General features: G+C 44.5%; 1 protein-coding gene across 3 annotated transcripts in view; it reads right to left on the reverse strand.

Annotated features, from left to right (window-relative positions):
* Nucleotides 1–25,686, reverse strand: part of PIK3C3 (phosphatidylinositol 3-kinase catalytic subunit type 3) — a 151,270-nt gene that overhangs the window by 43,115 nt on the left and 82,469 nt on the right. For all 3 annotated transcript variants that reach the window (XM_063128298.1, XM_063128299.1, XM_063128297.1), the window contains 2 exons: nucleotides 24,474–24,642; nucleotides 14,577–14,667 (listed from right to left, as the gene is read on the reverse strand). In XM_063128298.1, coding sequence (XP_062984368.1) covers nucleotides 14,577–14,667; nucleotides 24,474–24,642 — 260 coding nt within the window. The remainder of the gene's footprint in view (nucleotides 1–14,576; nucleotides 14,668–24,473; nucleotides 24,643–25,686) is intronic.

Genomic DNA, 25,686 nt, shown 5'->3' on the forward strand with positions numbered 1-25,686 from the left:
AACATGTCTTTAAATTCTTCTCAACACAGTGTACAGTATTATCTTGTTTAGATGAGTTTGAGCCACTTGAGCCAAGAGACGTTTAAGACGACTCTCTCCCCCATCTAGAAGTACTACGAGCTTCTGTGCCGTCCTGCTCACAGCCCGTGGGCATGCTCACCGTTCATTTCAGTAGCAGTGCGTGCATGGGCATAAATGTGGCTTGAATGAGCGCGCTCCAAACTGGGTGCCCTGCCAGTGACCAGGACATAAATCAATGGTTAGATAATCAGGGCGGGTTCATCCGTGAGCATTCGCCTGCATAGCAAAGGGTGGCTCTTCCTCTCTGCACTGTTGGCAAAAATTATGGTTCAAGCCCTGGTTAACCCTCACACTGCAATCCTCTCTTTTATTTTTCCTTGTTCCATTGACTTCTACCCAGCAGTCTGCAACTAGGCCTGTTCAGAAAACACCTTAAATCCTGCTGGTTAAGGCTTTTAAGAACATAAAAAGAGCCCTGCTGGATCAGACCAAGGGCTCATCTAGTCCAGCACTCTGTTCACACAGTGGCCAACCAGTTGTTGACCAGGGACCCACAAAGCAGGATGTGGTGCAACAGCACCCTCCCACCCATGTTCCCCAGCAACTGGTGCACATAGGCTTACTGATTCTGTTAATGGAGGTAGCACACAACCATCAGGGCTAGTAGCCATTGATAGCCTTTGGTTAAGCAGCAGGGTTGAAGGTATCTTGTGCGATGCGTTTTGCTAAACTCTATGAACCGCCCAGAGAGCTTCAGTTATTGGGTGGTATAAAAATGTAATAAACAAATAAATAATAAATAAATAAACAAACCCTGCTCACTCACTAACCACAGTTGGACCGTCTGCAGCAGGGTGAGCGGCTCTAACCGTGGCTTAAAGTGTTGGGTGAGACAGCGCGGCTTCCGGTTTTTGCTAACCCCGAAGCCTGGAGTGTCCTTTGAACAGGCCCAATGAAGTCATCCATCTCTCTTGTTGCTCCGGCCAAGTAATGCTTGTCGTACCCCTCCCCTTGGGATCCTTTCCCTGAGGCTATGGGTACATTTCAACTATGTAAACGAAGGATCTCTCCTTACATTTCAACCCTTCCCTTTATACACACCTACACCCAGCTCGTGGGACACTGTTTCCCCACAAGGGCCTCACTAGTCCCTTAACACCGCTGCCACCCTATAACCTTTATTTAATACCTTGGGTCTCACTGAGAGACTACCTATTATGGAAGATGCCACATTGTAAGCTGTGAACAAAATAACTTTTAATTTATTAATTGAACATAAGATGGTAACAGAAGATTTATTTGTGTTCAATAAAAGCTCTGAAATTGATGTTTCAATTATTCCTAGCCTAACTTAATTCCTCCCTCTATATCTATCCCAAAAAAATAAACACTCCCTAGCCCTAAACTCCAACTGTCTCTTTTTTAACTGACTCACCCCTATTTAAACCCCACTCACTCCAGTCTCCAGCACATCAGCACACAAACATTTTATTCACTCTCTCTCCCTTCTCCTGCCTTAACTAACTTAACATATTAATTCTACACAAAGGACATAAACAACATTACCATATATATATATATATATCAACCTGCACCAGAACTGCACCCCCTACCTGAACCACTTTGGATCCTGATCCGGACCTTCCGGATCGGGCCCGAACCAGTTCGGGTGAATCTGGACCTCCCACAATCCACTCCGGAACCGGACCGTAGCGGCGGCTAAGCCAGGTAAACTCCCCGCCCCAGTTACCTGGCTCGGAAGCTTCGGAACAGTCCGAATCGGTCTGACCCAAAACTTCCTTGTTCCGCTCCGGAACTGGGCCTCGGAGGTCTGGATCGTCCCGCTCCACTTTGGATCCGGGGATCCGTAACGAAGTAGAGCACACCCCTAACTCACATTACACAGCTAGACATCCTTCAATCCCAACAACTGCTTTGTGTCTGTATCTCATCTTACCTTTCAAGATCTCCACGGCCTCCCCTCCCCTCCATGATCTCTCTGCTCTTCTACCCGGATACAGCTAAGGCTTTTTGCCTTAGCCACTGTGATTAAAGCCATGGTTTAAGGTCGTGCTCTTCGCTCCTCTGATGCCATGCTTCTCGCCTGCCCAAGGACCTCCACTTCCCTTACTCGGCTTCGTCCTTTTTCCTCTGCTGCCCCTCATGCCTGGAACGCTCTTCCAGAACACTTGAGAACTACCAACTCAATCACAGCTTTTAAAACTCAGCTAAAAACTTTTCTTTTTCCTATAGCTTTTAAACTGACTCTATACTGTTAGCTTCACCCTTCCCGGTGCCTGTTTACACTTCCCTGTGCCTGTTTGCATTCTCTTTCCCTCCTTATTGCTTACTACAACTTTATTAGATTGTAAGCCTATGTGGCAGGATCTTGCTATTTACTGTGTGGTCTGTACAGCACCATGTACATCGATGGTGCTATATAAATAAATAAATAATAATAATAATAATAATTTCAGGCTCAACCACCATGGTTAAAGCCATGGTTTAAGGGGGTCTTGTGAACAGGGCCTGGCTTTCATGCTTAACCACCATGGTTAAAGCCATAGTTTAAGGTGTCTTCTGAACAGGGTCCGGCTTTCAGGCTCAACCACCATGGTTAAAGCCATGGTTTAAGGGGGTCTTCTGAACAGGGCCTGGCTTTCAGGCTTAACCACCATGGTTAAAGCCATGGTTTAAGATGTCTTCTGAATAGGGCCTGGCTTTCAGGCTTCACCACCATGGTTAAAGCCATGGTTTAAGGTGTCTTCTGAATGGGTTCATTAGGTGGTTCCAACTGGGGGTGAGAAAGGCCTTAGAAGAGGGGAATTCTCACTAGGACAAGGGCAGGAATCCCCCACCCCCCCACACACACGTTTTCATTTTTATTTTAATTCCTTTTAGATATATATTTTTGAGTTGCTACCCCTCCACCTCCACCATTTCTTCCATTTATGGCGTCTTCTGAACAGGGCCACACTCAACCATTGTTGTGCGGACAGCCCTGATATAAACAAGCCTTAATAGAAGATGAACATATGGGGCTGTTCATCTTCTATTACACAGAGTCAAACCTTTGATACATCTGGTCCGGGATTGTTGTACTCTGATTAGAAGCTGCAGTCCAAGGCCCCAGGCAGAACTCTTTGTCCTGCAAGACCCTTTGAACTGGAGATAGAACCCAGGACCTTATGCATATGAATCCCATGCTCTGCACTTGAGGTACGTCCACTGCAACCACTAACAAATAGCCCTGTAGCAGTGATTTAACCACGAGCACAGCCTTCTGTTGAATATCTCGAAGAGGCATCCGTGTAGAGCTTCTGGTACTACGCACATTTATTTAATTGCAATTGATTTAATTAAAATTGGTTGAAAGGGAGATAGTTAATCAAATAAACCGTTCCTAAATCAGTGGGCGGCCCTGGCATATTCACCCTCGCAGACGATAACAGCCACTTCATACGTTACTTATTGATGTGGTCAAGGATGCAAATAATTGCGCATCTTCCATCTATCCATCAGCAGGAGCATGGAACCTGTTTATCAGGAACACAACCATTCTGACAATGGATCTCTCCTTACCCTTCTAACCCCACCCCCTATATCTGCATAGAGAGGTAGGACTTCCAGAGCCTTAACATAATGCTGTGGAGATGTGAAGGGGGTGGTACAAGGCCACTGAATGTGCCAATTTTACCCTTCTCCATACCCCAGGGACTCAACCTCCGTGCACATTAGGGAAATAAATAAATCTGGCTATTTATTACTAAGGAATCCCACTTCATATCTAGCCTTACAATACCGGTGTCTGCTTTATGTGAACGGCGTGCCGAGAATGGAAAACTCTCTTCCACATCAAAGAAAGAACCAAGATGATCTTGCTAAAAAAAATCAATGCCACTGTAGCATTAGATAAATATAGATTTCACCCCCCCCCTTGATAAGTTGGAGAAAAAAAAACAAAAAACACCTTTGTCATAGGGGAAAAAAAATAAAAAATAAAAGTTGAGTCCCAAAATTGACTTAGAAGAGCTGGCAATTTTACAATGCATATCGCGTACCTCAAACTGAGCAGCCCATACTTAAAAAAACTAAAAGAGAAGGGTAACAGACTTGAAGCCCGATTCAACATGGAAGGAAATATGGACATGAAACACCAGCCTCTGCTGTTGTTATTGAGATGCTTTTGGATTGGCCAAACCTGGTGTTCAGACAAGGAACCCTTAAGACTTTGTTGGGTGAACACAGCAGTACTTCTGGCTTCAGGCACAAGATTCCTGCTGCTCCAGATCAGACCATGGGTGGGTGGAGCTGGCCAGGACACCCTCCAGGTCTAGATGTCTATAGCCCGTTAGTACAGCAGTACATTGTCATACTGTTAGAGCAGTATGACAGTGGAACCAGTGACCTAGGGAGGTTGTGGGCTCTCCCACACTAGAGGCCTTCAAGAGGCAGCTGGATAACCATCTGTCAGGGATGCTTTAAGGTGGATTCCTGCATTAAGCAGGGGGTTGGACTCGATGGCCTTGTAGGTCCCTTCCAACTCTGCTATTCTATGATTCTATGATTCCACTTCTGGCTTCAGGCACAAGGTGGAGCTGGCCAGGGCACTCTCCAGGTCTAGATTTCTGTGGCCCCTGCCCAGCCTCGACATGGAGGGCCTGGGCCGTGAAGGACACTGTAGTCAGGTAGCAGCTTTGGTGAGTTGCCATCACTCAGCAATAGAGCACACAGCTCAGCACCTTCAATCAGGGCTGGCCAAGATGCCTCTGTGAAACCCAGGAGAGCCAGTGTGGACAGTAGTGAGCTCAACAGACCAATGGCCTGACTCTTTACAAGGCAGCTTCCGACGTCTCCACGGTGGAGTCCAGGTCTGTACTACAGTAATGCTGATCCTGGCCAGCGGACCCGAGCAGCCTACACCAATGTGAAATCAGCGTTGAACCGACCTTTAGGAACCACAAATACTAGTGACAGCAATACCTGTGTTGCAAAAGAAAAGCAAGAGGGCAACAAAATGCTAAACAAGAGTCTTAAGCCTTTTCTCAGAGCTCCATCAGATGAGTGTTTTCTCGCATGCTCGTTACTGAGCACTCACAGATTTTCGTGGGACCCTCTCACGATGTTGTCTGCCTCCTGTGCACCTCCTGCCCCTTCTAGCCTTTTTCACGCCACAAAAAAACACCCCCAGTAAGTCCGACTTACATTTAAAGGTGGAAGTTGCTGCTATCTCCTGCTATGTGCAGGAAAAGCAGACGGATCAAAACGGCCCATTGAATGAGTCACTTGAAGTTGTTTACCTCCTCTTTCAAAAGAGGAAGTAATGTGGGACAAACACGTGGGTGGAGAAGCAATGGTAAGCAAACATGATTTCCCTCCGTGTGATGATGCTCTCAGACTGCCCTGTCCGGAATTTATCCCATCACTGATCTCTTTTTTTGTTGAGCTTTATAAACCCCATTACCTCCATTCTCTTTTCCCACAGAAACTGTTAAGCAGTTCCTGTTTGGGGGTGGGGGCAGTCATCCTGCTCAGCCTGTGGTCAGCTGTTCATAAGACAGACAGCCACCAGCCAACAGATCAGCCATAGAGTTCTCAGGAGGCACTGAGAAAGACAGACAGACAGAGGTCAAGGAGTGGGGAAAACAACCACACACACACGTCTCACGTCCAAACTAAAGTAGCAATAGAACAAGGCAGCAATGGTATATTTGTGGACATTATATTAAAGGGAGTTGATTAGACTAGAGTATGTTTGCGTCTAACATTGGATCAAGTTGGGCAACTTGTGGTCTTCCAGATGTTGTAAGCCAAAACATCTGGATGGCCAAAAGTTGCCCAATAGATCAACCCTTTGTGAGAATAAAATGGGGTTCTCAGGTTGGAATTTCTATCCTGCAGAATGTTTGCTGGGACATTAAATAGCAACAACATAGTTAGTATTCTTTCCAGTCTTTCAGTCTTATGTTATTAAGATAACATTTTGTCAATTAAGATCAGGAGTTCCATAGGGATATTGATTACTAAATGTACACAGGCATCATGAGGTATCACAAACTGATTGTTTTCTTCACCCAAAGCTTTAGATTTTATACTTTCAGACTTTTCCATTAAAGTGTAGACCGCAGGAAATGCAAGGGAGACACCCTCACTTACAGCTACCTGGTTATTAAAAGAAACCAATGACAGCATCAAAAAGTGTAACTTAAAGAGCCAGCATAAATAAATAAGATGCAGAAGAATGACAATCATATAATGAGGTAGGTCTTTACAAACAGAAAAGAAAGCAAAAAGGCAAAACTCAAAGATGCTGTTCCATTCAAAAGACCTTGAGAAATGCTTCTTGGCAGCTGGCATATTTAAATGTAGTACGAATGCAGGGAAGAGTTCACTTTGAACTCCTGGATGGACAGACACGGGATTCAGCCCACAGAAAGCATGTATGCTGTTGCCCACATATTAACGATGAACCCGTTAAGCTGTTCCTTAATTGGCACAAAAATAGAAACAAGGAGACTTCTCCTGCTCAAGGAAGAATGTCAGACGGCTCGCAAGACGGCGTCCGAGACAAACACAAATACTGTCACGTCAAGCAACAGTGAACTTCTGACAGAGATGAATGGGATTAAACTAAGTGGTAAGTCAGAACTTGAAGGCAGCAGATGAGAAGAAAGGAAAAATCAACAACAACAAAAAAGCAGCAAGAATCCTGAAATCCACAACAATTGCCAATTCCGTTCTTAAGTTCCTACCAATTATATATCCTTGACGACTGCGTGCAACATGAACCTTCACAAGAGAAATCAGAACGTGCTCCAAAGCGGCCCTTTCCTTCCTCCTCTGCTTAAATTTAAACAGATGTGACTGAGTACGATGAGTTTCTGAATGATCAGAAGACAGGGATAGGATTGGTCATGTTTGGTAGGGTCACCCATTATTGTTTTCTAGACGTCTTCGCAGAAAGTTTAGGGTCATTTTCAGCGTTACGTTTCTCTCTTTGCAGTGGTCTTTTTGAGAACTCATACTGCTAAATTCCCTCCTGCGACTAGGACGCAGGCACATGGCTGCGCAAGGAATGGTTAGTCTAGGCGGCATGCTGATATTTTTTATCGTTGCGTGGAGAGAACAGATTGGAACCCCACAGCTGCATGGACACCACAATGGTCAATCGATACACGCTAGAACCACTGTATAGAATTAGTCGTTCTCTTATATGGGTAAGGAGGGTATGGAGAATGTGAATGGGGAGACATTTTTCTCCCTCTCTCAACATAGTAGAATCCAATGGGGTCATCCCATGAAGCTGATTGGTGGGAGATCCAGGACAGATAAAAGGAAGGACTTCTTCACACAGCATGTAGTTAAATTATGGCACTCGCTACCACAAGTTGTAGTGATGGCCACCAATTTGGATGGCTTTAAAAGGAGGTTGGATAAATTCCTGGAGGCGAAGGCTATCAGTGGCTTCTAGCCCTGATGGTTGTGCGCTACCTCCAGTATTCAAGGCTGTAACCCTGTGTGCACCAGTTGCTGGGGAACATGGGTGGGAGGGTGCTGTTGCACCATGTCCTGCCTTGTTGGTCTCTGGCCAATGGCTGGTTGGCCACTGTGTGAGCAGAGTGTTGGACTAGATGGACCCTTGGTCTGATCCAGCATCAGGGCACTTCTTACATTCTTATGTTCATTGGGCTCTACATATGTTGATATTTATCCAAATGTGCTCCTCAATGCATGCATGTTGGGAGAGCCCCTGGGTGAGTGATGTGTCTCGCAAAGCCTCTCAACTTATCGGGAGACAATGAAGAGGTCTGCCATGTAATCCACAAAGCTTTATTCAGGCAATGAACATCTCTTCCCACCTGAAGAGAGTCTAACCTCTAGGAACTATCCTCTAGGCAAAACTATGCAAGCTAAGTGAGACAATTGTCTTTTCAAGAAAAAGGGAAGCTTTTCCCGAGAACGCTTTAACTTCAAGGAGGCTGGTTCTGAAAAAGCCTTTGGTGAGAAGCTAGCTGGGCCGACCTTCTCTCACCTTTCTTTAGCTCCGCCCATTTTAGTCTGCCGCATACTCTAGGATCAGCTAGCCCTGAAGTGCCCTCCCCCTTGGACGAATACTGATTTCTCACAGACTGTGTGTTGTTAACGTTTTCAGAGGTAAGGTCTGGCGAAGGTTCATTCCCAGATGGTGAAGAGCCTATGAGAGTCACCTCCCCCACTCCCCGTATAGACTGGTATGTTTCTGGCGCCTTCTCTTCTGCTTCTGAATCCGATTCTGTTTGATTGCCTGTAACTGTTGTGGTTAGGTTTTTAACCACAGAAGGAAAAGGACTCTAAAGAGTTAAAAAGATGTCCTTGGCCAGATTGTCTCTGCCAGGAGAAGTCCAGTATGAAGCAGATTCTTCCCTGGCCTACGTGCGGTACGAGATGTACAAGATGAAGAGACTATTGGTTAATTGGGCCAAGGAGAAAAGTGTATTTAAGAAGTCCATGTTGTATGGCTTCTTACTGCTGGAACTTACTGCTGGAACTTACTGCTGGAACTTACTGCTGGTTCTTACTGCTGGAACTTACTGCTGATGTTATACTGCTACGTTGTTGCTGTACTGTGAAAGGACTGTATATATGACCATTTATTCTGTAAGTAATTTATTTAGTGTCAGTAAAGCTTCTTTACTGACCAAAGACCGTGAGTGCTTCTTTTTGTTCCTAAATTCAAGCTGAAACCATTTCCAGACTCTACGCTGCTGCTATTTTCGCACTCTGCTATATTTTGGGTAAGCAATTACCCCGATAGGTTATGCGCCCAGAGAAAGTCTGGAAGGCATAATTTTTGGTTGCTGGAAAGCTTGAGAGCAAAGGAACGCTGGAGGGAAAGACGGAGTCGAGCTCAGGCAGTTCATCGAGCTCAGACGGGTCTGTATCCAGTGTGAGTCGCGCTCCAGCCCAGCCGGTGAGGATGGCCCAGGTTCAGATGGCATCCAGTATTCCGGTGGAACGGCTGAATGAGAGAAATTACTTAACGTGGTCATTCAAGATGGAAATGTTTTTGAAGCGGGACAGATGTTGGAACGTCGTGAGTGTCCCGAGGCCGGTTGGTCAGACTGCTCAAGAAGCACAAGTGTGGGAAGAGCAGAATGAAAGGGCCAAAGCAAACATTGTCTTGAGTATGGAGGACTCGCAAATTGTCCATATCAACAGAGATGAGACGGCAAGAGACAGCTGGAATGCGCTGAGACAGATTTATGTGCGTGCGTCGGCAAGCACACGGCTGAGCCTCACCAGAGAGCTGTATCGGTTAAAGTTGGAGGAGGCTGGAAGTTTGGCAAATCATCTCCAACAGGTGAGATCTCTATTTGTCCAGTTGCAGGAGGTCGGAATCGTTTTTACGGAAGAGCATAAGTGCTACCTGATTTTGGGGTCGTTGCCTCAAAGCTGGGACATTCTGACAACCAGTCTGGAAAGTATGAAGACTGATGAACTCACTCTTCATTATTTGACGGGTCGTTTGCTCCAAGAAGAGAAACGGCGTCTTTCCAGGAAGGAGGAAAACTGCCAGGAAAGGGTTAAGCAGTCAGCCCTTGGCAGCAGAGAAAGAATGCAGAAAGATAAGTGTTTCCAAGGCAACAGTGTGGAGAGAACCGCAGTTGCAATAAGAAAGTGTTATTTTTGCAAACAGCCGGGTCATATCAAACGCTTCTGTAAAAAGAGGAAGAAGGGAGTTACACAGGCTGGAGAGGAGAAGGAATGCTCGAATGCATTTGTTTCAGCCACAGTGAGGTGTAACGAGGCCCAAGAGGTTTGGCTGATTGATTCTGCGTCGTCCAGAACAATTTCTAATAATCCAGAGGCGTTTCGGAAGTTGGAACCAAGCAAGGTGAAGTCAATCACGCTTGCAGATGGACGAACGTCGAGGGTGGAAGGAATTGGCTGTTGCTACGTTCCATGTCTGCAAAAGGAGTGTGAACAGGTTCTGTATGTTCCAGATTTAGATTTTTGTCTCCTTTCTGTTAGTGCTCTAACGTCTGAAGGATACGTTGTTACGTTTCAGAAGGATGAGTGCCAAGTGATTAAGGATGGACAAAATGTGGCACTGGGACATGTTAAAAATGGACTGTTTTACATGGGTGCAGGTAAAGAAAGGGTGGCACAAACTGGTAACGTGCCAGACCATAAAAATTGTGTTCATGAGTTGCACAGGCGTTTAGGTCATGCAAGTTTTAAAGTGTTAAGTCACATGCCTCAAGTGTGTACAGGGTTAAGCTTGCGAAACTGTAAAAATTTCTTGGATTGTTCAATCTGTCATCAGACCAAATCCCGGGTGCAGAACATCTGCAGGAAAAGTGACAGGGTGTCACAAAAGCCTTTTGAACTGGTGTTTATTGACTTGGTAGGGCCATTCACGCCTACACAAGGGGGATCCAGTTACGTGCTTGTAATTCTGGATGATTACACACGCTTTAGTTGGTGTTATTTACTAAAGCGAAAATCAGAAGCTTTTGAAACTTTTAGGGATTGGAAAACTTGGGCGGAAAAGTTCTTTAACAAGCCCATTATTTCTGTGCAGTCGGACCGTGGGGGTGAGTTTGTTTCTGGAAGGTTCTGTGAGTGGTTTAGGAAAACAGGAATCACACACAGGTTAATAGATCCCCAAACTCCTTTTCAAAATGGGTCAATTGAGAGAAGAATTGGAGTACTTCAAATGAAGAAAGATTCTCTAATGGCTGATGCAAACGCTGAGCAAGATTTGTGGGGAGAAGCATTTTTAACCGCAAACTATCTGTGTAATAGAACCTGGAGCAGGGTTACAGGCAGTTCGCCTTACTGTTTACTTTTTGGTTCAAAGCCAGATTTGTCTCACTTGAGAACATGGGGGTCTTGGGCATACGTGCATATCCCAAAGTCCAAAAGGTCTAAAGGTGAAACCAAGTCTGTGAAATTACGTTTTGTGGGTTATTCTGGCATGCAATCCAAATCTTGGCGTTTTTCCCTAAGTCATGGGAAGGTGGTTGTTTCTAGGTCTGCTACTTTTCAGGAGGCAGGTTGGGACAGGATTCAAGGTTCCCAAGTTCTGTTAGAAACTGTGAACAACCAGGAGAAAACAGTAACTCAGGGGTTAACTTCTCAGAGCCCTCACATCTCTGAGAAGAGTGTTTCCACTCCCAAAAGTGGAAGGGAGGAGGGAAATGAAAGGGAGGAAGAAATTTCCAGTGTACCTCGTCGTTCACAAAGAAAAAACAAAGGAATTCCACCTTTAAAGTATTCAGATGAATTCAGTGTGTGTTGTGTGAAGTCTGAACCTGAGAGTTACAGTGATGTGTTGAAATTGTCTGAACAAGAGCAAGAAAAGTGTTTTCAGGCAGCGAAAACTGAAAGGGGGTGTTTTCAAACACACGTGTCTGTATGCAAAGGGGCAAGCAAAAGAGTACATGATTGTGGAGCTAGTGGTTCGTCTACTGGTGGCAGGGAGTTCCCAAGACCACATTCAAGAAAACTCAGCCCAAAGCTGCAGGAAGGGTTGAAACTGAAGTCTCTGGGGAAAGTTAGGTGTTACCTTGGTGTAGAGGTAGAAAAGTTTCCAAAGGAAATTACCTAAAAAGCCAGAAGCAGAAAGTTTTAAAATTGCTGAAAGTTTGCAAGTTGGAAGATTGCAAAGTAGTTCAACGCCCCAAAGCACAAAGTTTTTTCAACAGTGCTTGGAAGAAGAAGAAAAGAAAAACTTACATATAAATAAGTCTCTGGGAAATGTAAAACACAGAGAAATGTACACAATGTTGGGATTGTTGTAAACATGTAAAGTTGATTTCTTACAGGTGAAATGTAATGAAATGTAAATTGTATTTTTTCTGTAGTTAAAAATGAAAGGGTGTTGTGGTTAGGTTTTTAACCACAGAAGGAAAAGGACTCTAAAGAGTTAAAAAGATGTCCTTGGCCAGATTGTCTCTGCCAGGAGAAGTCCAGTATGAAGCAGATTCTTCCCTGGCCTACGTGCGGTACGAGATGTACAAGATGAAGAGACTATTGGTTAATTGGGCCAAGGAGAAAAGTGTATTTAAGAAGTCCATGTTGTATGGCTTCTTACTGCTGGAACTTACTGCTGGAACTTACTGCTGGAACTTACTGCTGGTTCTTACTGCTGGAACTTACTGCTGATGTTATACTGCTACGTTGTTGCTGTACTGTGAAAGGACTGTATATATGACCATTTATTCTGTAAGTAATTTATTTAGTGTCAGTAAAGCTTCTTTACTGACCAAAGACCGTGAGTGCTTCTTTTTGTTCCTAAATTCAAGCTGAAACCATTTCCAGACTCTACGCTGCTGCTATTTTCGCACTCTGCTATATTTTGGGTAAGCAATTACCCCGATAGTAACGCCTTCTCTTCTGCTTCTGAATCTGATTCGGATTCAGAAATTCCGAAGCTGGGGGGAGGCCTGAAACACCTCCACCCAGCTTAGGGGGAACAGGCCTAGTCATGACAGTGGGGCAAGATGTACTGAAGAGGAACAGAGTAAATCAGAGCAATCCCCATCCTCAGTGTCTCTGTCATGTGTTTTCTTGAATATTAGCACAGAGGTTACACACCAAACTGTATGCGTAGTGTGCTGGTAGACATTTCCTTAATCACAGCTTCTGGATTAAGTGGAGTTGTGATCTTGGAATGGCTGCTAACTCACTTCTGTGTATTGCCCTCTTCTTGCTAAGGTTTCCACAACTGGTTGTAAGACCGTGAACAACGCGGGTGGGAAATATACAGCCTGCAGGCTGCATGTGCCCTCCACAGCACCCCCACTATGGTTCCCACAACTGCCTCCCCACCAATATTATACATGCCACATAATAAAGGTGGGAATCACCTCACAGCAGGAGTCCTCTTGCAGTACAGCAAGGCTCAAATGTTTCAGAAGGCAACAGAGGACCAGGACAACATGGATCACATTTGCTGGTCATAGACAATCCATCCTCCCCATCTGGATTTAGGACTGAAAGACCCAGGAAAAGTGTGGGTGCATGGAGGTTAAGTTGTAAGCAAGCACGATTTGTGACATTGCACAGCACCATGACTGATCACATAACAAGTCAAATAAGGCATCAGTCTTAGTTTCTAATTTACTGGCTTTGTGGAGTTTGGACCAATGTGAGATAGCCTTATTTTCTGGTCTTTTAAACCGGCAGTGTTTTTTTTTTAATATAATTGACATATACGTCAACAGGCAAAGAAAATGGCATCTGTAGCTCTGCTATGGAGTGCTAAAATGGTCAAAATTTGTAGTAATAGCCAGCGTTTTCGCTCCTCACCCCCTTTTGGCACCTGCAGGGGATGGTGCATGGAGGATCCAGGGAGCAAAACATTGCCCACTTTTGATGTACATGGTGACATAGAGGAATTCAATAGCGCTGTCAGCCAGCATATGTAATTTCAGTGTTCATATGCATAAGGTAGCTTCATGCAATAAAGGAAAATGGCAAACATCTGCATTTCTATGAGCCATTGCATGCACCAGGCAATAGTCCAGGCTCCAAACTTGTCATTCCCATCACTGATGGTCAGGCTCTATACTAAAGTTGGCATAATATAGTAGCAACCATTTCATAAGGACGGAATAAGGACAATATGATAGTATTGGCTGGGTGGACAGGGGTTGAGGAATTAATGTGCTTCCTGAAAGAGCTTTCTGAAAGGTCTATCAGCCCTCCTGGCTGGGGATGATGGATGTTGTCATCTATCACATCTGGAGGGCACCAAGTTAGGGAAGGGAGATCTAAGAAGTAGATCAGCTCTGGTCCATTGACTTTCCATGCTGTCCTTGTGATAGGAACAGTTTTTAACTTGTGCTACTTATTGTCCTAACCGGTGAAACTGAACCAGGTTTTGCCATACATTGGCACAGTTCAGACAACACATTTCTCAACGGTGGTTTTAAAACTCCACTGTGGAGTAGTTATACCACCGTTGAGAAAAGTGTTGTCTGGAGGAAAAACACCCCATGGTGGAGTAGTTGTTGTTTTGAAAAACACTCCACCTTGAATCTTCACACTGTGCAGAGGAGAGTTCCTGCAAAACCGTTGTGTTCCATATTGTCTGGAGGGCTCTGTGGAATTTCCTGTTAAGTGGAATTTTCCAGTGGCCATAGAGTTCCCTGGTAAGAGTGGCGAAAGAAGGGAGTGTCACTCTAGGAGAGCTGCTGGGATTGTTGGTTTGTTGTTGTTGTTTTTGCAGCAATGGCTGATGGGATACCATTGGGAGGAGAGAGGGCAGAGGAACTGTCAATCAAACACTGCATTGACTTTTACTCCGAGGCCACACCCACACAACGGTGGAGTTGGAACATGCTGTGTGGTGAGCACCCCCTACAAACTCCACCATTGAGTGGAGTTTCCCAATGAGTAGAGAAAAGCGTTGTGTGAACTGAGCCACTGACTAAAACTGGGTGAGGCAATGTGGAGAAGACCAGGTAGAGCGGTTTGGGAAGGCTGCTCCATCTAGGCTAGCGACTGGCCATCCTGTAACACAAGTATTTGTATTTACTTTGCACTAGAAGAAACATGAGTCTTACCTTTCTCACAGTCTTGTCTGGTTCAAGAGCAATGTCTGGAATGTTGGCATCAACCATGAGTGAAAACAAGTTCAAAATCAAGTTGGAATACCTGGGGGGAAGAAGAGCACAGGTAAATAAAAATAAATAAAAAAATAAATCAGGAACTGGTGGATATTTATTTATTTATTATTTATTTATTACATTTCTATACCGCCCAATAGCCGGAGCTCTCTGGGCAGTTCACAAAACCGCCCAGAGAACGTGGATAGAGAACGTGGGAAAGACGAGACAGTTCCGAAGATCAAAGTCATCCCTCTCAAAACAAGCCTATAGCAAGACTGTCATTTTCACAAAGAAAAACAACATTGCTGGCCATAGGTGAAGCATCGTACTTATAGAAAAATGTCCCTATGGGAGAGTTTAGAGTGTTAGCTTTACACCATTGTTTTTGGCAGTGGTTAAGTACACGTGGCCCTGTATAAGGAGAGAACTCTGAAGCCAGACCTTTGGCTATTGAAAATGGCAGGGAGGGGGCGTAAAGTAACCTTTCACCCTTGTGAGCATTGGCATGGGGGAGAGGCTAGAGTTCTGGCATGTCAGCTCAGCCTCATTTCAAAACGTGGCTGCCATTCCAAATTGGCTCCTGACCAGAGCTCGAGGGATGAAGCCATCTAATAGTACCAGGCGTGAAGTAAAACTCTTCCAGAAAATGTAATTTTACAAATCCAAAAGCCATTTATAACCATTACAAGAGGAGCAGCTTGACAGCTGTCTTGTGTTCTAGAAACAGTTGTCAATCTTTGAAGGATCGCATTTATTATTTTACTTTTTGTCCTTTAAGGACAACAAAAAAAAAAAAGGGTTTTCTGTTTCTTCTAGTGGGAAACTTGTGACCTTCAAGGTTTTTTGGCTTACAACTCCCATCATTTCCACCATGGACTATGGTGGATGGGAACTGTAGTCCAACAACATCTGGGGAACCACAAATTGAACAATATGATCTCATGTTATACACAAACCTACTCCAGTCTAAACAACCAGAGGGAGAATTGCAAATATGAAAATTAGGAGCAAGGAAGCAAGTATCAAATGAAGCCCTCTGTATAGGGAAGGTTCTTTACTGAGTTGTGGCTTGCGTTCTATTCGCTGTGAAGAAAAGAACCTTCGATTAGAGAGATGTAAGCCGATGAGTCTGAGCTGAATACTCAAACTGGCTATGAGGAAAACACACACGACTACGAGTGTCACAACTCACAACTAACTTGCATACTACAATCAACATCTGAGAACCTCCTCCTCCACTAAGGATCGCCTGGGGCCAACACGGTCATCATTTCAGCGTCAGGTTAAGATTTTCTTCTTCCCCCAGGCATTTGGCAGCATTTAATAGAGCTTCTTAATTTAGGGTGCAAATCTACTGATTGTGCCTCCCCTGCTCGGAAGCTTCCGATTCGGAGGCTACCAAGATTCCTATGCCCTGCTGAGCAGGCAGGAAGAACAGTGGAGTCAGATCCATGCCTCCCTGACTTTGATGGTTTCCGCTAGACGGGCTTTTGAGCCCTTCTAGAGAGGGTGCTTTAGAGGGAGGAGGATGGAGGAAACTCAGCATATCCCCTGTTCCTCCCGAGGTCACACTTCCGACCTTGGAGGGCAACCAGCAAGGTTGGGAGAGGAAGGCCAACTTTCCAACTCCCTTTTCCAAGGTGAAAGAGCTATCTCCGACCTCAGCACGTTTTTTCCGAGTAATTCTACGGTTCCTGGACCACTCGTCCAGGGACCATACAATTGCTCTCTTAGTGGTTTATTTATTTATTTATTATTTATTTATTTATTATACCATCCAATTAGCGAAGCTCCCTGGGCGGTTTACAGGGGTTGGCATTTTATTAAGAACATACGAAGTGCCCTGAGGTTGAATCAGACCAAGGGTCCATCTAGTCCAGCACTCTGTTCACACAGTGGCCAACCAGCTGTTGACCAGGGACCAACAAAGCAGGGCATGGTGCAGCAGCACCCTCCCACCCATGTTCCCCAGCAACTGGTGCACACAGGCTTATTGTTATTATTATTTATTTATTTATTTATATAGCACCATCAATGTACATGGTGCTGTACAGAGTAAAACAGTAAATAGCAAGACCCTGCCGCATAGGCTTACAATCTAATAAAATCATAGTAAAACAATAAGGAGGGGAAGAGAATGCAAACAGGTACAGGGTAGGGTAAGCAGGCACAGGGTAGGGGAAAACTAACAGTAGAAAGTAACAGTAGAAGTCTGCACAACATCAAGTTTTAAAAGCTTTAGGAAAAAGAAAAGTTTTTAGTTTTATTGCCTCGAATACTGGAGATAGCGCACAACCATCAGGGCTAGTAGCCATTGACAGCCTTTGCCTCCAGGAACTTCTCCAACCCCCTTTTAAAGCCCTCCAGATTGGTGGCCATCACCACATCCTGTGGTAGTGAGTTCCATCGCTTAACTATGTGCTGTGTGAAGAAGTCCCTCCTTTTATTTGTCCTGGATCTCCCACCAATCAGCTTCATGGAATGACCCCATTGGGTTCTAGTATTTTGAGAGAGGGAGAAAAATGTCTCCCTTTCCACATTCTCCATGCCATGCATAATTTTGTACACCTCTATCACATCTTCCCTTAGCCTCAAGCCTTTTTAAGCATTTATACATTAAAGATTTTATATTATATTTTTATTATGTTGTATTTGGGTTTTTTCCTTTTTATGAACTGCCCAGAGAGCTCTGTTTATTGGGCAATCTGGACTTGACATGAATGAAATGTAATGAATGAAACTAGATCATTCGGTCTAAATCACCATCCTGAAGTTTTTCAAGTGTCCTTTCACACAATAGTGATTAGAAATATGTTTTTCAATGGCCCTTAATCCAACTGCAGTGAAGTTGTGTATGTTAAGAAGCATTTATCTTTTCTTCGTCTTTTGCAAAGATGCTTCCCATGACACAAAGCCTTAACAATTGAGACTTTCGCTGGCTTTGCTAAGCATTCCCAGCACCGAACCAAAATGCAATTAATTAGCTACTGAAGAACAGAGAGCATCACTGTAAAAAACTGACAGTTTCCTGTGACAGGAGGAATATTTATATATATACAGAGAGAGAGAGAGAGAGAGAGAGAGAGAGAGAGAAGACAGAAGATTAAAAAAAGGAAAGAAAAAGGCAGAAGAATAATTCTTTAACAAATTCTTCCCCTTTTTTCTATTTCAAGGTCTTACTTTAAAATCATCCCCCACACCGCTCCTTGCTTTCAGCATCTTGAAAATATATTTAAGCAACCGTTCAGAGTTACTTGAGACACCTGCTCCTGCTGCAGTGCATGCTGGATTTGAAATTAGACATTCATTTTCCCCTTCCTCATCTCGTTAGATGTTTATACATTTAAAACACAAGTCAGTTTAGGGAGGGGGGGGTCTATTTCTTTCCCTCTTGTCCCGTCTTAAGTGAGTTTCTTGCATCAGCTTCTCTGCCCTCCCTACACACACTTAAATGACTCCAGTGGGCACACATTCCAAGTATGTCTACTTCCAACTATTATCTCATGCATTTTATTTTGCATACATCAGAAAGATCCAATCAAGATGTCTTGCCGTTTACATCCTTTCCAGTTCGGGCTTGCAGGAGACAAATGCTGCCTTGGTCACATTTTATCACACATTTATTAGGGGTATTTCAAAGGCAATCGCGTCGCAAATGTTCGATCCGAAATGCTGTTCACCTTTTAATATTATTACCCGGTAGGTAACACTCCTTTGCAAAACTTTGAAGATTCAAATATCAATAAAGAGAGAGAAAGAAAGCAATTCTTCAACACCCATGGCCAAATCATGAGAAATGTCACTTTAACCTTGCTACGATCATCTCGTAGCTATAACGTCCTCCTTGCCGGCCTAACCTTCTCCCACATCACTCCTCTTTAGTCAATTCGAAATGCTTTTGCTAAACCCATCGCTCTCTCCCGACACTATCGCTCGCATCTCCCCTCTCCTTAAGACTGCACGGTGGCTCTCTGTCACTGTCTGCATCAATTTCTAATTCACAGTCTTCACCTTGAAAGCTGTCCACACCTGTTATCTCTTGGCGTTTCCCATATACCTGTTCCCAGTGTGCTAATTTCGCATTGACGCCATCTGAATTCTTCTCTACACCTGCGTGTATGTCGTGCCTAGGCCTGTCCCCCTTGGCCTGGGGGAATCAGATTTTAAAGCAGAAGGGACAGCGCCAGAAACGTACCAGCCTACAGAGGAAGTGGAGGAGGTGGTTCTCCCAGGCTCTTCATCAGCTGGGGATGAACCTTCGCCAGACCTTATCACTGAAAATGTTAACAACACACCGTCTGTGGGAAATCCGTATTTTTCCGAGGGGGAAGGCACTTCAAGGCTAGCTGAATCTAGAGACTGCCACAGGCTCAAACGGGAGGAAGGCAAGAGAAGGCCGGCCCGGCTAGCTTCTTGCCAAAGGCTTCTTCAGAACCAGCCTCCTTGAAGTTAAAGCATTCTGGGAAAACGCTTTCACTTTTTCTTGAAAGGACAACTGTCTCACTTAGTTCGCATAGTTTTCCCTAGAGGAAAGTTCCTAGAAGTTAGACTCTCTTCGGGAGGGAAGAGATGTTTATTGCCTGAATAAAGCTTTGTGGATCACGTGGAAGACCTCTTTATTGTCTCCCAATAAGGTGGGTTTTTTTGGGAAACACCAATACCTCACGTTCCAAATCACGTGAGGTACTGGTTCCTCTCTATTCAGCCCTGGTTAGGCCTCATCTAAAGTATTGCGTCCAGTTCTGGGCTCCACAATTCAAGAAGGACGCAGACAAGCTGGAGCGTGTTCAGAGGAGGGCAACCAGGATGATCAGGGGTCTGGAAACAAAGCCCTATGAAGAGAGACGGAAAGAACTGGGCATGTTTAGACATGAGAAGAGAAGATTGAGGGGAGACATGAGAGCACTCTTCAAATACTTAAAAGGTTGTCACACAGAGGAGGGCCAGGATCTCTTCTCGATCCTCCCAGAGTGCAGGACACGGAATAACTGGCTCAAGTTAAAGGAAGCCAGATTCCAGCTGGACATCAGGAAAAACTTCCTGACTGTTAGAGCAGTACGACAATGGAATCAGTAACCTAGGGAGGTTGTGGGCTCTCCCACACTAGAGGCATTCAAGAGGCAGCTGGACAACCATCTGTCAGGGATGCTTTAGGGTGTATTCCTGCACTGAGCAGGGGGTTGGACTTGATGGCCTTGTAGGCCCCTTCCAACTCTGCTATTCTATGATTCTATGATTCTATGACAATGTATACCTTTGGCCATGACATGGAATATTCCATGTTTTTCCATTTTACAGGTATTTCCCTCTCCTTGTTCAAGTTCCGCTAGGATCAGCCTCACTGAGACAGCCTAGAAGTTACATTTGCTAAGGGGAAACGGGGCAAGATCTACACTATTGCTTTAAAACAGTTTATTTATTATTTATTTATTTAAAACATTTAGATCCTGCCCTATATCATTAAGATCTCAGAGGTGTACAGATAAAAACATACAGTATAAAACAATAAATATGCAGTTAAAACAAATTAAACTATAATCCAAGTTAAAACAATATATAATTTAAGAGCAGTAAAAGCAGTTAAAACAATGTGCCAGTGAGTTTAACCATCAAAGGCTTTGTTAAAAAGCCATGTTTTTACTTGGCGTCGAAATGAAATCAATGTTGGCGCCAATTGGGCCTCCAAGGGGAGGGCATTCCACAGTCAGGGTGCCACAGCAGAGAAGGCCCTCTCCCTTGTCCCATCATAGTGTATATCAGTTTATAACAGTACCGACAACTGCTGGGGCCCAGGACACACATCATATACAGTTTTCAAAATGTTTTCAAAGTGTCATATCCTGCTTGGTGTAGATCTGACCCTGGAGAGTTTCCCATGCCACAAGCATATTATTTAGAACAAGCATATTTTGTGTTAGTGAGCACATTTGGAATTTCGGGAAAGTGTCATGGGAGCTCTCACAAAATGGCTGCCAGGGGTTGGGCTTGCCCGTTCATAAAATGGCTGCCATGGTGGGTAAGGACGGTCACAAAACACTCATTTCCCAGAAAGCAAACTGGTGAGACTAAAAGGGAAGTAACTTTCCCAAGAACCTAGGCACAAGGCAGAGGTGGGGTTCGTGCTCCAAAAGGCAAAGCCACACTTTTGAACTCAAATAAAGGTGGTAGAGGCAGGTAGACCTTCACTTCACAGCATGCCAGCCTCAAAATTTTTTAAAAAAGGAATAAATAAATAAATAAATAAATAAAATGCCTTGAGAAATAAAATAAAAATCAGGAGGGGCAGGAGTATAGCAAGTGCTAAGAAAAGTGTCTATGGGCTTGAAGACACATATACTGTGGTTTCCGGAAAAGACATTTTTATTTGTGTGCATTTGAAGGTGAAACAAGAAGTCCTGAGAAAATGGCTGCCTTCTAAAACTTTCTTTCCTCTAAGCTAATCCCATGTGGGTTTGGGGAGAGCTGCTAAGGCCTCCTTTGCTTGGGCAAGGCTCAATTGGTTGAGACATATCTAAAATTGGGTTAGTTTGGCTCCAGTTATTTTAAGGTGACTGTATGGAAAGGAGGACAGGGCTCCTGTATCTTTAACGTACAGAAAAGAGAATTTCAGCAGGTGTCATTTGTATGCATGCAGCACCTGGTGAAATTCCCTCTTCATCGCAATAATTAAAGTTGCAGGAGCCCTGCCCTCTTTTGCATCTGGTCACTCCAGTAAAGCTCCTGCAGCTTTAACTGTTGTGATGAAAAGGGTATTTCACCAGGTGCTGCATGCATACAAATGACACCTGCTGAAATTCCCTTTTCTATAGTACTGTTAAAGATACAGGAGCCCCGTCCTCCTTTCCATATGGTCACTCTAAAGCAAGCAGGCCATAATGGTCATGGTTAAGGTGACCATATGAAAAGGAGGACAGGGCTCTTGTATCTTTAACAGTTGTATTGAAAGGGGAATTTCAGCAGGTGTCATTTGCAATTCCCTCTTCATCACACCAGTTAAAGCTGCAGGCGCCCTGCCCTCTTCTGAATCTGGTCACTCTAGTATAGCCCCTGCTGCTTCAACTTGTGATGAAGAGGGAATTTCACCAGGTGCTGCATGCATAACACCTGCTGAAATTCCCTTTTCTATAGAACCATTAACGATGCAAGAGCCCTGCCCTCCTTTCCATAGGATCACCCTAGTTATTTGAGTAAATATGTTTGACAATGGATTCCTGATTTGGAGTATTGTTGCTTCGGACGGGACTGTAAGTTTCGCAATGTAAGAGTTTAACTCTGTCCAAATGTTCATTAAATTAATCAACTGCAAGGCTAAAGACAAAAGAAAATTCTGGTGCTGTGCGAGATATATACAGTCACACACACACACACACACTCGTTTTGTCTTAAGTTTCACACTAGGAAACATGCGTAATTGATCCTCTGGATGTCACCTGCACAAGTTAATCCCTTTGTGATGATCCTCTGGAGGGATGAGAGTTACCGCACTCTCTGCTTAATAAGTCAACTTTGTTTACTCCTCCTGCTGAATGGCAGCTAATGCATTATCAATGACAGTTTATAAAAGATAGCTCTTTCTTTCTCTCCACCTCCGCTTTCAAGAAGACGGAATACCGTGTCCACCTCCTCAGACATTGCTTCACATGACCCCCTCACTGCCTTCTTTCAGAGATCACCATGCCACTCAATGGATTTCCCTTTAAGGAAATCCATTCTGATACTAATAAGGAGAGACCCCTAATAATAGGGGTGCAACCAGAGCAGAGTTGCAGGAGCCAACATGACATGCAGCATGGCTGCCATTTTGGTCCTGTGCTAACCACAGGAATGCAGGCACCACAGACTTCACAGGTCAATGCTCACTCAAGAATCATCCCCACCCACCCTCATCTAGATGGTTCAATTATTATTATTATTATTATTATTATTAATAATAATAATAATAATAATAATAATAATAATTTATAAAGCACCATCAATTTTCATGGCGCTGTACAGAATAAAACAAAACAAGTCAACATACCATATGGCTTATTTATTTATTTACTTATTTATTTTATTACATTTTTATACCGCCCAATAGCCGAAGCTATCTAAAATCACCATAACAGAGAAGGGAGGGAGGGGAAAAACCAATAGGGATAGTGGACATTAAAACTAACTATAGACTAGTATGACCACGCTACGGTTAAAAAGCTTTCGAGAAAAGAAATGTTTCCAAGTGAGATTTAAAAACAGAAATTGACGTCGTGGTCCGCAAATGCACTGGAAGAGAATTCCAGGCATGGGGGGGGGGGGGGCAGTGAGCGAGAATGGGCGAAGACGAGCGAGAGATGTGGAAACTCTTGGGCAGGTAAGAGACATGGTGTTATTGGAGTGGAGGGCACGAGCAGGGCGATGGAGTGAAATAAGGGACGAAAGGTAGGAAGAGCCAGATTATGACGGGCTTTAAAAGGAAGAAGCTTGTATTGGATTCTATAAGAGATAGGTCCACCTGCCCAGACCTTAAGATCATCTAGAGGGGCCCTTCTCCGTGAGCCCCTGCCAAAGGCAGTGAGGCAGGTGGCTACTAGGAGGAGGGCTTTCTCTGCTGTGGCACCCCGGTTGTGGAACGAGCTCCCCAGAGAGGTCCGCCTGGCACCTACACTGTACTCCTTTCGTCGCCAGCTGAAGACCTTTTTATTCTCTCAGTATTTTAACACTTAATTTTAACTTAAATTTAAATTTTACAGTTCTAACTCTGTATTTTAATCTTATATCAATTTTGCTGCGTGGTTTTATCCTGGTTGTGCTTTTTTATACTGTATTTTGTGCTTTTAACCTGTTGGTTGTTTTATTATGGTTTTAATTTTTGTGAACAGCCCAGAGAGCTTCGGCTATTGGGCGGTATAAAAATGTAATAAATAAATAAATAAATAAATAAATAGAAAGCCAGTGGAGGGATTTTAAAAGCGGGGTGACAATGCACCCTCGGATGGCTCAAACACCTCGGTCTCCAACTGGGGTCTCCCACATGGTGCCCAATGTGTCCACCGACACCTCCCCTGGCACCCAACATATCCCTGCGTTTTCTGATATTTATTTTATTGCTTAAGTCTTTATTGCTCAAGATGGTCAGAGCAAATGGATTTTCAGAGCCCTTATGACAGCTAAAAGACGTATATGACCACGTTGGAAGGATAAATGCTCACCTCCCATAATGCAACGGAGCGAGGACTTCACAACGCGCTCAACATTTGAACAGGGTAACTTGCGACTGGATATGTATATGGATATTTGGTCTGCTTTTCTGGAAACCTATGCATAAATCTCCTCCCTCACCCTTCCAATTTTTTTTTAAAAATATTAATAGTATACCTGATGAAAAATGAGGATATTCCTGTATATGTAATGTGTTTTCTTTTTGAGTTCACGATGGTTTTTTGGTTCTGTTGGATGAAGATTATGCATTCATTCCACTTGCAGACACTTGGTTTAGTTCAGTAGAAGATGAAGATTTCAGGGGTGAAGCCAAAGGCACTTTTGGAGGGGAAGGATTTGAAGTGGAGGGAAAGCGACTGAGAAAGTGGGCATTCTGCAAGAGTTCTGAGAGAGAGAGGCCATAGCTAGACCTAAGGTTTATCCCTGGATCATCCAGGGGTCAAACCTGTTCATCTAGGTGACACACAGGGGATCCAGTGCTCAGGCAGGGGCGAACCCTGGATGATCCCAGGATAAAACTTAGGTCTAGCTGTGGCCAGAGAGAGAGAGAGATCCTGATCGTGGCGTCAACGCAAACCCCTGTGGCTGACACATGAGGCTAAAGGGAGTAAATAAGCAACCAGCCAGTCAGTTAAAAAGGCACATTGTTCCTACCTGCGGAGATGGAGGAAAGCCGTATAGCACTGCTTGCGGAACTCCTGGTATTGCTCGCTCTGCGTCCCTCCCATGCCTTCCACCATCTCTTTATTCAGCTTCATCGGTGGAGGAAGGGGCTTCGGATCACGGCCCAAAATGTAGCCAAAATCGATGTGGAAGAGTTTGCCTGCACAGGGCGGAGGGGAAGGGGTCAGAGAGCACCGCTTGTTAGATTATGAGCTAGTAGAGACAGCGCACTGTCCACCACTTCCCACTGCATGCGCCTTGTAGGAAGGACACATCATGGCATGTGAAGTCTTCCTTTTCCCTGCCGACACACAAGTAGTGACATCACCCCCAGAGAGAGAGAGAGAGAGAGAGAGAGAGCGCAAAAATGCACCTTGCAAGCTGTGCTTCAGTTTAAGCATGGGAGACTCTCAAAAAAACACAGGCCATCCCCAGAGTTCTTAATATTTGGGCAACATCCGTTAGGGTTCCTCAAAGCTGTAAGAAGGATGCACACCCATTGTTCTCGGACTAACAGAATCACAGAACTGGAGGAATGTCACTGGGCATGTCTACATCTAAGGGTTTAGAGGGAGGAAGGGGGAGGATCACAGACTTACCCGCTTCTGTGATCCTCCCTCAAAGTCTAGATGTCCCGGAAGGGAAGAGGGATGTCGCGGCTTTCATATTTATTTATTTGAGAGGAACCGTGCATATGCGCGGAGAAAAATGAAAGTAAAAAAACAACCACGCCCAAACCCTCCCCTGTCATCCCAGTGATGGAGAAATTGCTGTCCCTCACGCCCGAAGGGCATAGATCCGTCCCTGAACAGCTCCATGCCTGGCCCCGCTATTGGCGGGGAGGAAGGGAGAGGACAGGATGGGCGCTCACACCGCCCACAGTCCTCGGTATGGTCCTGGAACCATGGGCAAAATCGGGATAACCAACATCTCAGTTATCCTAGGAAAATGGAGGGGTTGTCCCTGCTGGGCCCCAGGATCGCCTGTGCATCATTTGGACATACAAGGACGATCTAGGGATGATCCTGAGAAAAAGGCAGGTGTACAGTAAGCCAGATTCTGGCTGGACATCAGGAAAAACTTCCTGACTGTTAGAGCGGTATGACAATGGAATCAGTTACCTAGGGAGGTTGTGGGCTCTCTCACACTAGAGGCCTTCAAGAGGCAGCTGGACAACCATCTGTCAGGGATGCTTTAGGGTGGA

The sequence above is a fragment of the Elgaria multicarinata genome, chromosome 6, assembly GCF_023053635.1.
Source record: "Elgaria multicarinata webbii isolate HBS135686 ecotype San Diego chromosome 6, rElgMul1.1.pri, whole genome shotgun sequence".
Classification (NCBI taxonomy): domain Eukaryota; kingdom Metazoa; phylum Chordata; class Lepidosauria; order Squamata; family Anguidae; genus Elgaria; species Elgaria multicarinata.